This window comes from Salvelinus fontinalis, unplaced genomic scaffold, assembly GCF_029448725.1.
Source record: "Salvelinus fontinalis isolate EN_2023a unplaced genomic scaffold, ASM2944872v1 scaffold_0018, whole genome shotgun sequence".
NCBI classification, from domain to species: Eukaryota; Metazoa; Chordata; class Actinopteri; order Salmoniformes; family Salmonidae; genus Salvelinus; species Salvelinus fontinalis.
This window is the reverse complement of record NW_026600227.1, coordinates 159,423-172,349: the sequence shown is the minus strand read 5'-3', so window position 1 is coordinate 172,349 and position 12,927 is coordinate 159,423. Positions and strand designations below refer to the sequence as shown.

General features: G+C 49.4%; 1 protein-coding gene across 2 annotated transcripts in view; it reads left to right on the top strand.

Moving 5' to 3' along the window:
* LOC129842152 (IQ motif and SEC7 domain-containing protein 1-like) overlaps window positions 1-12,927 on the top strand; it is a 274,873-nt gene that overhangs the window by 194,285 nt on the left and 67,661 nt on the right. For both annotated transcript variants that reach the window (XM_055910566.1, XM_055910567.1), the window contains exons 5-6: window positions 6,217-6,378; window positions 8,167-8,289. In XM_055910566.1, the coding sequence (XP_055766541.1) occupies window positions 6,217-6,378; window positions 8,167-8,289 (285 nt within the window). The remainder of the gene's footprint in view (window positions 1-6,216; window positions 6,379-8,166; window positions 8,290-12,927) is intronic.

Here is a 12,927-nt window from a genome sequence, read left to right as displayed (position 1 = left end):
AAGGGAAACAACTACTTCAAGGTCTCAGAGCGCGTGGTGTCACTTATTGAAACGCTACTAGCACGCATCGCTAACCAGCTAGCCATTTCACACCGGACACATCAGCGATACATTGATTACTGCTAAAGACCTAGCACGCATCGCTAACCAGCTAGCCATTTCACACCGGACACATCAGCGATACATTGATTACTGCTAAAGACATAGCACGCATCGCTAACCAGCTAGCCATTTCACACCGGACACATCAGCGATACATTGATTACTGCTAAAGACCTAGCACGCATCGCTAACCAGTTAGCCATTTCACACCGGACACATCAGCGATACATTGATTACTACTAAAGACCAAGCACGCATCGCTAACCAGCTAGCCATTTCACACCGGACACATCAGCGATACATTGATTACTACTAAAGACCTAGCACGCATTGCTAACCAGCTAGCCATTTCACACCGGACACATCAGCGATACATTGATTACTGCTAAAGACCTAGCACTCATTGCTAACCAGCTAGCCATTTCACACCGGACACATCAGCGATACATTGATTACTACTAAAGACCTAGCACGCATCGCTAACCAGCTAGCCATAACCAGATTACTACTAAAGACCTAGCACGCATCGCTAACCAGCTAGCCATAACCAGATTACTACTAAAGACCTATTGGCAATATTTTAGTCGCGTCTTACAGCAGGATTGGACTGACTGACTGTGTTATTCTCTGTAAGTGTTTGATTGGACTGAGTGTGTGTGTGATTGAACTGAGCGTGTGTGTGTCTCTGTGTGATTGAACTGAGTGTGTGTGTGATTGAACTGAGTGTGTGTGTGATTGGACTGAGTGTGTGTGTGTGTGTGTGTGTTTGTGTGTGTGTGTGTGTGTGTGTGTGTGTGTGTGTGTGTGTGTGTGTGTGTGTGTGTGTGTGTGTGTGTGTGTGTTTGAACGGTCGGCTCTTCAATATAGAACATAAATGGATCCAAAGCTAATATTTAGGTTTTGGATGTAAACCGAGTTATACTGTTGTATTCAGCCTATATATTCAGAAACGTACAAAACCATCCAATGTCTACATTTTGGTTATTCGGCCGTTACCACCCCTTCTATCTTCTCTCAGGAAGCCCCTTACAGACTAATAGGAGCTGAGCCGACCGTTACCACCCCCTTCTATCTTCTCTCAGGAAGCCCCTTACAGACTAATAGGAGCTGAGCCGACCGTTACCACCCCTTCTATCTTCTCTCAGGAAGCCCCCTATAGACCAGCAGGAGCTGAGCCGACCGTTACCACCCCCTTCTATCTTCTCTCAGGAAGCCCCTTACAGACTAATAGGAGCTGAGCCGACCGTTACCACCCCCTTCTATCTTCTCTCAGGAAGCCCCTTACAGACTAATAGGAGCTGAGCCGACCATTACCACCCCCTTCTATCTTCTCTCAGGAAGCCCCCTACAGACCAGCAGGAGCTGAGCCGACCGTTACCACCCCCTTCTATCTTCTCTCAGGAAGCCCCCTACAGACCAGCAGGAGCTGAGCCGACCGTTACCACCCCCTTCTATCTTCTCTCAGGAAGCCCCTTACAGACTAATAGGAGCTGAGCCGACCGTTACCACCCCTTCTATCTTCTCTCAGGAAGCCCCCTATAGACCAGCAGGAGCTGAGCCGACCGTTACCACCCCCTTCTATCTTCTCTCAGGAAGCCCCTTACAGACTAATAGGAGCTGAGCCGACCGTTACCACCCCCTTCTATCTTCTCTCAGGAAGCCCCTTACAGACTAATAGGAGCTGAGCCGACCATTACCACCCCCTTCTATCTTCTCTCAGGAAGCCCCCTACAGACCAGCAGGAGCTGAGCCGACCGTTACCACCCCCTTCTATCTTCTCTCAGGAAGCCCCCTACAGACCAGCAGGAGCTGAGCCGACCGTTACCACCCCCTTCTATCTTCTCTCAGGAAGCCCCTTACAGACTAATAGGAGCTGAGCCGACCGTTACCACCCCTTCTATCTTCTCTCAGGAAGCCCCCTATAGACCAGCAGGAGCTGAGCCGACCGTTACCACCCCCTTCTATCTTCTCTCAGGAAGCCCCCTACAGACCAGCAGGAGCTGAGCCGACCGTTACCACCCCCTTCTATCTTCTCTCAGGAAGCCCCCTACAGACCAGCAGGAGCTGAGCCGACTGTTACCACCCCCTTCTATCTTCTCTCAGGAAGCCCCCTATAGACCAGCAGGAGCTGAGCCGACTGTTACCACCCCCTTCTATCTTCTCTCAGGAATCCCCCTACAGGCCAGCAGGAGCTGAGCCGACTGTTACCACCCCCTTCTATCTTCTCTCAGGAAGCCCCCTACAGACCAGCAGGAGCTGAGCCGACCATTACCACCCCCTTCTATCTTCTCTCAGGAAGCCCCCTACAGACCAGCAGGAGCTGAGCCGACCGTTACCACCCCCTTCTATCTTCTCTCAGGAAGCCCCCTACAGACCAGCAGGAGCTGAGCCGACCGTTACCACCCCCTTCTATCTTCTCTCAGGAAGCCCCTTACAGACTAATAGGAGCTGAGCCGACCGTTACCACCCCTTCTATCTTCTCTCAGGAAGCCCCCTATAGACCAGCAGGAGCTGAGCCGACCGTTACCACCCCCTTCTATCTTCTCTCAGGAAGCCCCCTACAGACCAGCAGGAGCTGAGCCGACCGTTACCACCCCCTTCTATCTTCTCTCAGGAAGCCCCTTACAGACTAATAGGAGCTGAGCCGACCGTTACCACCCCCTTCTATCTTCTCTCAGGAAGCCCCTTACAGACTAATAGGAGCTGAGCCGACCATTACCACCCCCTTCTATCTTCTCTCAGGAAGCCCCCTACAGACCAGCAGGAGCTGAGCCGACCGTTACCACCCCCTTCTATCTTCTCTCAGGAAGCCCCCTACAGACCAGCAGGAGCTGAGCCGACCGTTACCACCCCCTTCTATCTTCTCTCAGGAAGCCCCTTACAGACTAATAGGAGCTGAGCCGACCGTTACCACCCCTTCTATCTTCTCTCAGGAAGCCCCCTATAGACCAGCAGGAGCTGAGCCGACCGTTACCACCCCCTTCTATCTTCTCTCAGGAAGCCCCCTACAGACCAGCAGGAGCTGAGCCGACCGTTACCACCCCCTTCTATCTTCTCTCAGGAAGCCCCCTACAGACCAGCAGGAGCTGAGCCGACTGTTACCACCCCCTTCTATCTTCTCTCAGGAAGCCCCCTATAGACCAGCAGGAGCTGAGCCGACTGTTACCACCCCCTTCTATCTTCTCTCAGGAAGCCCCCTACAGGCCAGCAGGAGCTGAGCCGACTGTTACCACCCCCTTCTATCTTCTCTCAGGAAGCCCCCTACAGACCAGCAGGAGCTGAGCCGACCATTACCACCCCCTTCTATCTTCTCTCAGGAAGCCCCCTACAGACCAGCAGGAGCTGAGCCGACCGTTACCACCCCCTTCTATCTTCTCTCAGGAAGCCCCCTACAGACCAGCAGGAGCTGAGCCGACCGTTACCACCCCCTTCTATCTTCTCTCAGGAAGCCCCTTACAGACTAATAGGAGCTGAGCCGACCGTTACCACCCCTTCTATCTTCTCTCAGGAAGCCCCCTATAGACCAGCAGGAGCTGAGCCGACCGTTACCACCCCCTTCTATCTTCTCTCAGGAAGCCCCCTACAGACCAGCAGGAGCTGAGCCGACCGTTACCACCCCCTTCTATCTTCTCTCAGGAAGCCCCCTATAGACTTGCAGGAGCTGAGCCGACTGTTACCACCCCCTTCTATCTTCTCTCAGGAAGCCCCCTACAGGCCAGCAGGAGCTGAGCCGACTGTTACCACCCCCTTCTATCTTCTCTCAGGAAGCCCCCTACAGACCAGCAGGAGCTGAGCCGACCGTTACCACCCCCTTCTATCTTCTCTCAGGAAGCCCCCTATAGACCAGCAGGAGCTGAGCCGACCGTTACCACCCCCTTCTATCTTCTCTCAGGAAGCCCCCTACAGACCAGCAGGAGCTGAGCCGACCGTTACCACCCCCTTCTATCTTCTCTCAGGAAGCCCCCTATAGACCAGCAGGAGCTGAGCCGACCGTTACCACCCCTTTCTATCTTCTCTCAGGAAGCCCCCTATAGACCAGCAGGAGCTGAGCCGACCGTTACCACCCCCTTCTATCTTCTCTCAGGAAGCCCCCTACAGACTAATAGGAGCTGAGCCGACCGTTACCACCCCCTTCTATCTTCTCTCAGGAAGCCCCCTACAGACCAGCAGGAGCTGAGCCGACCGTTACCACCCCCTTCTATCTTCTCTCAGGAAGCCCCCTATAGACCAGCAGGAGCTGAGCCGACCGTTACCACCCCCTTCTATCTTCTCTCAGGAAGCCCCCTACAGACCAGCAGGAGCTGAGCCGACCGTTACCACCCCCTTCTATCTTCTCTCAGGAAGCCCCCTACAGACCAGCAGGAGCTGAGCCGACCGTTACCACCCCCTTCTATCTTCTCTCAGGAAGCCCCTTATAGACCAGCAGGAGCTGAGCCGACCGTTACCACCCCCTTCTATCTTCTCTCAGGAAGCCCCTTATAGACCAGCAGGAGCTGAGCCGACCGTTACCACCCCCTTCTATCTTCTCTCAGGAAGCCCCCTACAGACCAGCAGGAGCTGAGCCGACCGTTACCACCCCCTTCTATCTTCTCTCAGGAAGCCCCCTACAGACCAGCAGGAGCTGAGCCGACCGTTACCACCCCCTTCTATCTTCTCTCAGGAAGCCCCCTACAGACCAGCAGGAGCTGAGCCGACCATTACCACCCCCTTCTATCTTCTCTCAGGAAGCCCCCTATAGACCAGCAGGAGCTGAGCCGACCGTTACCACCCCCTTCTATCTTCTCTCAGGAAGCCCCCTACAGACCAGCAGGAGCTGAGCCGACCATTACCACCCCCTTCTATCTTCTCTCAGGAAGCCCCCTATAGACCAGCAGGAGCTGAGCCGACCGTTACCACCCCCTTCTATCTTCTCTCAGGAAGCCCCCTATAGACCAGCAGGAGCTGAGCCGACCGTTACCACCCCTTTCTATCTTCTCTCAGGAAGCCCCCTATAGACCAGCAGGAGCTGAGCCGACCGTTACCACCCCCTTCTATCTTCTCTCAGGAAGCCCCCTACAGACTAATAGGAGCTGAGCCGACCGTTACCACCCCCTTCTATCTTCTCTCAGGAAGCCCCCTACAGACCAGCAGGAGCTGAGCCGACCGTTACCACCCCCTTCTATCTTCTCTCAGGAAGCCCCCTATAGACCAGCAGGAGCTGAGCCGACCGTTACCACCCCCTTCTATCTTCTCTCAGGAAGCCCCCTACAGACCAGCAGGAGCTGAGCCGACCGTTACCACCCCCTTCTATCTTCTCTCAGGAAGCCCCCTACAGACCAGCAGGAGCTGAGCCGACCGTTACCACCCCCTTCTATCTTCTCTCAGGAAGCCCCTTATAGACCAGCAGGAGCTGAGCCGACCGTTACCACCCCCTTCTATCTTCTCTCAGGAAGCCCCTTATAGACCAGCAGGAGCTGAGCCGACTGTTACCACCCCCTTCTATCTTCTCTCAGGAAGCCCCCTACAGACCAGCAGGAGCTGAGCCGACCGTTACCACCCCCTTCTATCTTCTCTCAGGAAGCCCCCTACAGACCAGCAGGAGCTGAGCCGACCATTACCACCCCCTTCTATCTTCTCTCAGGAAGCCCCCTATAGACCAGCAGGAGCTGAGCCGACCGTTACCACCCCCTTCTATCTTCTCTCAGGAAGCCCCCTACAGACTAATAGGAGCTGAGCCGACCGTTACCACCCCCTTATATCTTCTCTCAGGAAGCCCCCTACAGACCAGCAGGAGCTGAGCCGACCGTTACCACCCCCTTCTATCTTCTCTCAGGAAGCCGCTTATAGACCAGCAGGAGCTGAGCCGACCGTTACCACCCCTTCTATTTTCTCTCAGGAAGCCCCCTACAGACTAATAGGAGCTGAGCCGACCGTTACCACCCCCTTCTATCTTCTCTCAGGAAGCCCCCTACAGACCAGCAGGAGCTGAGCCGACCATTACCACCCCACCCTAACCCCACCTTCACCACAAATCATCTTCTCTTACACATATTCAGACAGAGAAATCCCTGATTATGATAAAGCTCTCTCTTCTTCTCTCTCTCCTCCCCTCACTCTCTCTCTCTCCCCCTCCAGGAAGCCAGAGAAGGGTTGTCAGTACCTGACTGATCGAGGGTTTGTCCCAGACACTCCAGTGGGAGTGGCTCACTTCCTGCTCCAGAGGAAGGGCCTGAGCAGGCAGATGATTGGAGAGTTCTTGGGGAACAGGCAGAAACAATTCAATAGAGACGTCCTGGAGTGAGTTGTCTGTCAGTCTGTGTGTCTGTCAGTCTGTGTCTCTGTCTGTCTCAGTGTGTCTGTCTCAGTGTGTCTGTCTCAGTGTGTCTGTCTCAGTGTGTCTGTCTCTGTGTGTCTGTCTGTCTCTGTGTGTCTGTCTGTCTCTGTGTGTCTGTCTGTCTCTGTTTCAACAAGACCAGCTATATAGACTGAATCAACAAGACCAGCTACATAGACTGAATCAACAAGACCAGCTACATAGACTGAATCAACAAGACCAGCTACATAGACTGAATCAACAAGACCAGCTATATAGACTGAATCAACAAGACCAGCTATATAGACTGAATCAACAAGACCAGCTACACAGACTGAATCAACAAGACCAGCTATATAGACTGAATCATCAAGACCAGCTACATAGACTGAATCAACAAGACCAGCTATATAGACTGAATCAACAAGACCAGCTATATAGACTGAATCAACAAGACCAGCTATATAGACTGAATCAACAAGACCAGCTATATAGACTGAATCAACAAGACCAGCTATATAGACTGAATCAACAAGACCAGCTATATAGACTGAATCAACAAGACCAGCTATATAGACTGAATCAACAAGACCAGCTACACAGACTGAATCAACAAGACCAGCTATATAGACTGAATCATCAAGACCAGCTACATAGACTGAATCAACAAGACCAGCTATATAGACTGAATCAACAAGACCAGCTATATAGACTGAATCAACAAGACCAGCTACATAGACTGAATCAACAAGACCAGCTTTGGAAAACTCCCAGCAGTAAACCATCATCCCTTTCCCAACAAATCCTCCTTCTTAAACACCATGTTGATGCTCCTCTTTAGATTGATGTAACTCCCTCAGCTTCTGTCTTCTAATCCTCCATTCATTCTCTCATCTATGATCAGCTGTTCGTTTATATATTTCAATGAGCAGCTGGCCCATGTTGACTCCAATGCTCCCCACAGTTTGTGTGGTGAACTATTCTTGATACACACAGGAAACTGTTGAGCATAAAAAGAACAGCAGCTTTGCAGTTCTTTTTTTTTTTTCCTTTTACCGTTATTTTACCAGGTAAGTTGACTGAGAACACGTTCTCATTTGCAGCAACGACCTGGGGAATAGTTACAGGGGAGAGGAGGGGGATGAATGAGCCAATTGTAAACTGGGGATTATTAGGTGACCATGATGGTTTGAGGGCCAGATTGGGAATTTAGCCAGGACACCGGGGTTAACACCCCTACTCTTACGATAAGTGCCATGGGATCTTTAATGACCTCAGAGAGTCAGGACACCCGTTTAACGTCCCATCCGAAAGACGGCACCCTACACCCTACAAAATATCCCAATGCCCCAGGGCAGTGATTGGGGACACTGCCCTGGGGCATTGGAATATTTTTTAGACCAGAGGAAAGAGTGCCTCCTACTGGCCCTCCAACACCACTTCCAGCAGCATCTGGTCGCCCATCCAGGGCCTGACCAGGACCAACCCTGCTTAGCTTCAGAAGCAAGCCAGCAGTGGTATGCTGCTGGCTTCTTAACACAAACCGTTGCGCCTGGCACCTACTAACATACCCCGTTCGAAGGCACTTAAATATTTTGTCTTGCCTTATACTGTACTGTACCCACGCAGCTAAAACTGAGACTAACGGAGCCCAGACAGTCTTAGAATCAGTAGTACATATGGCTCCTTGATCATACCAATGTTCTCTTCTCCAGTTGAAGAAATAGTATCTATGTATATCTCCATGTTCATACCAAAGTTCTCTTCTCCAGTTGTGTGGTGGACGAGATGGATTTCTCGGCCTTGGAACTAGACGAGGCTCTCAGGAAGTTCCAAGCCCACATCCGAGTCCAGGGAGAGGCCCAAAAGGTGGAAAGACTCATAGAAGCATACAGGTAACACTAACCCTGAGATGTACTACCACACCACTACCACAATACTACCACAATACTACCACAGTACTACCACGATACTACCACACAACAATGCTACCACAATACTACCACAATACTACCACACCACTACCACACCACTACCATAATACTACCACACCACTACCACAATACTACCACACCACTACCACAATACTACCACACCACTACCATAATACTACCACGCCACTATCACAATACTACCACACCACAATACTACCACACCACTACCACAATACTACCACACCACTACCACACCACTACCACAATACTACCACAATACTACCACACCACTACCACACCACTACCACACCGCTACCACAATACTACCACACCACTACCACAATACTACCACACCACTACCACACCACTATCACAATACTACCACACCACTACCATGCCACTACCAAAACCACACCGCTACAACAATGCTACCACACCACTACCACAATACTACCGCATCACTACCATAATACTACCGCACCACTATCAGAATACTACCACACCACTACCACAATACTACCACACAACTACCATAATACTACCACACCACTATTACAATATAAACCACACCACACCACTATCACAATACTACCACACCACTACCACAATACTACCACACCACTACCACAATACTACCACACCACTACCACAATACTACCACACCACTACCACACCACAATACTACCACAGCGCTACCACAATACTACCACACCACTACCACACCACTACCACAATACTACCCCAATACTACCACACCACAATACTACCACACCGCTACCACAATACTACCACAATACTACCACACCACTACCACACCACTACCATAATACTACCACACCACTACCACAATACTACCACACCACTACCACAATACTACCACACCACTACCATAATACTACCAGGCCACTATCACAATACTACCACACCACAATACTACCACACCACTACCACAATACTACCACACCACTACCATAATACTACCACACCATTCCCACAATACTACCACACCACCACCATAATACTACCACACCACTACCACAATACTACCACACCACAATACTACCACACCACTATCACACCACTATCACAATACTACCACACCACTACCACACTACTACCACACCACTACCACAATACTACCACACCACTACCACAATACTACCACACCACTATCACAATACTACCACAATACCACCATAATACTACCACACCACTATCACAATACTACCACACCACAATACTACCACACCACTACCACACCACTACCATAATACTACCACACCACTCCCACAATACTACCACACCACTACCATAATACTACCACACCACTACCACAATACTACCACACCACAATACTACCACACCACTATCACAATACTACCACACCACTACCACAATACTACCACACCACTACCATACTACTACCACACCACTACCACAATACTACCACACCACTATCACAATACTACCACAATACTACCACACCACTACCACAATACTACCACACCACTACCACAATACTACCACAGCACTATCACAATACTATCACAATACTACCACACCACTACCACAATACTACCACACCACTACCACAATACTACCACAGCACTATCACAATACTACCACACCACACCACTACCACAATACTACCACTACCATAATACTACCACACCACTACCATAATACTACCACACCACTATCACAATACTACCACACCGCTACCACACCACTACCACACCACTACCATAATACTACCACACCACTCCCACAATACTACCACACCACTACCATAATACTACCACACCACTACCACAATACTACCACACCACAATACTACCACACCACTATCACAATACTACCACACCACTACCACAATACTACCACACCACTACCACACTACTACCACACCACTACCACAATACTACCACTACCACTATCACAATACTACCACAATACTACCACACCACTACCATAATACTACCACACCACTACCACAATACTACCAAACCACAATACTACCACACCACTATCACAATACTACCACACTACTACCACAATACTACCACACCACTACCACAATACTACCACACCACTACCACACTACTACCACACCACTACCACACTACTACCACACCACTACCACAATACTACCACACCACTATCACAATACTACCACAATACTACCACACCACTACCACAATACTACCACACCACTACCACACCACTATCACAATACTACCACACCACTACCACACCACTACCACACCACACCGCTACCACAATACTACCACACCACTACCACAATACTACCACACCACTACCATAATACTACCACACCACTATCAGAATACTACCACACCACTACCACAATACTACCACACAACTACCATAATACTACCACACCACTATTACAATATAAACCACACCACACCACTATCACAATACTACCACACCACTACCACAATACTACCACACCACTACCACAATACTACCACACCACTACCACAATACTACCACACCACTACCACAATACTACCACACCACTACCACACCACAATACTACCACAGCGCTACCACAATACTACCACACCACTACCACACCACTACCACAATACTACCCCAATACTACCACACCACAATACTACCACACCACTACCACAATACTACCACAATACTACCACACCACTACCACACCACTACCATAATACTACCACACCACTACCACAATACTACCACACCACTACCACAATACTACCACACCACTACCATAATACTACCACGCCACTATCACAATACTACCACACCACAATACTACCACACCACTACCACAATACTACCACACCACTGCCATAATACTACCACACCACTCCCACAATACTACCACACCACCACCATAATACTACCACACCACTACCACAATACTACCACACCACAATACTACCACACCACTATCACAATACTACCACACCACTACCACACTACTACCACACCACTACCACACTACTACCACACCACTACCACAATACTACCACACCACTACCACAATACTACCACACCACTATCACAATACTACCACAATACCACCATAATACTACCACACCACTATCACAATACTACCACACCACAATACTACCACACCACTACCACACCACTACCATAATACTACCACACCACTCCCACAATACTACCACACCACTACCATAATACTACCACACCACTACCACAATACTACCACACCACAATACTACCACACCACTATCACAATACTACCACACCACTACCACAATACTACCACACCACTACCATACTACTACCACACCACTACCACAATACTACCACACCACTATCACAATACTACCACAATACTACCACACCACTACCACAATACTACCACACCACTACCACAATACTACCACATCACTATCACAATACTATCACAATACTACCACACCACTACCACAATACTACCACACCACTACCACAATACTACCACAGCACTATCACAATACTACCACACCACACCACTACCACAATACTACCACTACCATAATACTACCACACCACTACCATAATACTACCACACCACTATCACAATACTACCACACCGCTACCACACCACTACCACACCACAATACTACCACAGCACTATCACAATACTATCACAATACTACCACACCACTACCATAATACTACCACACCACTCCCACAATACTACCACACCACTACCATAATACTACCACACCACTACCACAATACTACCACACCACAATACTACCACACCACTATCACAATACTACCACACCACTACCACAATACTACCACACCACTACCACACCACTACCACAATACTACCACACCACTACCACAATACTACCACACCACTATCACAATACTACCACAATACTACCACACCACTACCATAATACTACCACACCACTACCACAATACTACCACACCACAATACTACCACACCACTATCACAATACTACCACACCACTACCACAATACTACCACACCACTACCACAATACTACCACACCACTACCACACTACTACCACACCACTACCACACTACTACCACACCACAATACTACCACACCACTACCACACCACTACCATAATACTACCACACCACTCCCACAATACTACCACACCACTATCACAATACTACCACACCACTATCACAATACTACCACAATACTACCACACCACAACCACAATACTACCACACCACTATCACAATACTATCACAATACTACCACACCACTACCACAATACTACCACACCACTGCCATAATACTACCACACCACTATCACAATACTACCACACCACAATACTACCACACCACTACCATAATACTACCACACCACTACCATAATACTACCACAATACTACCACACCACTACCACACCACTACCACACCACTACCACAATACTACCACTACCATAATACTACCACACCACTACCATAATACTACCACACCACTACCACAATACTACCACACCGCTATCACAATACTAGGAGAAGGTAGAAGAAGAAGGTCCTAGAAGCTGAGGCAGGTTGTATGTATCTGATCACTACTGTAGTAGGGTTGGAAG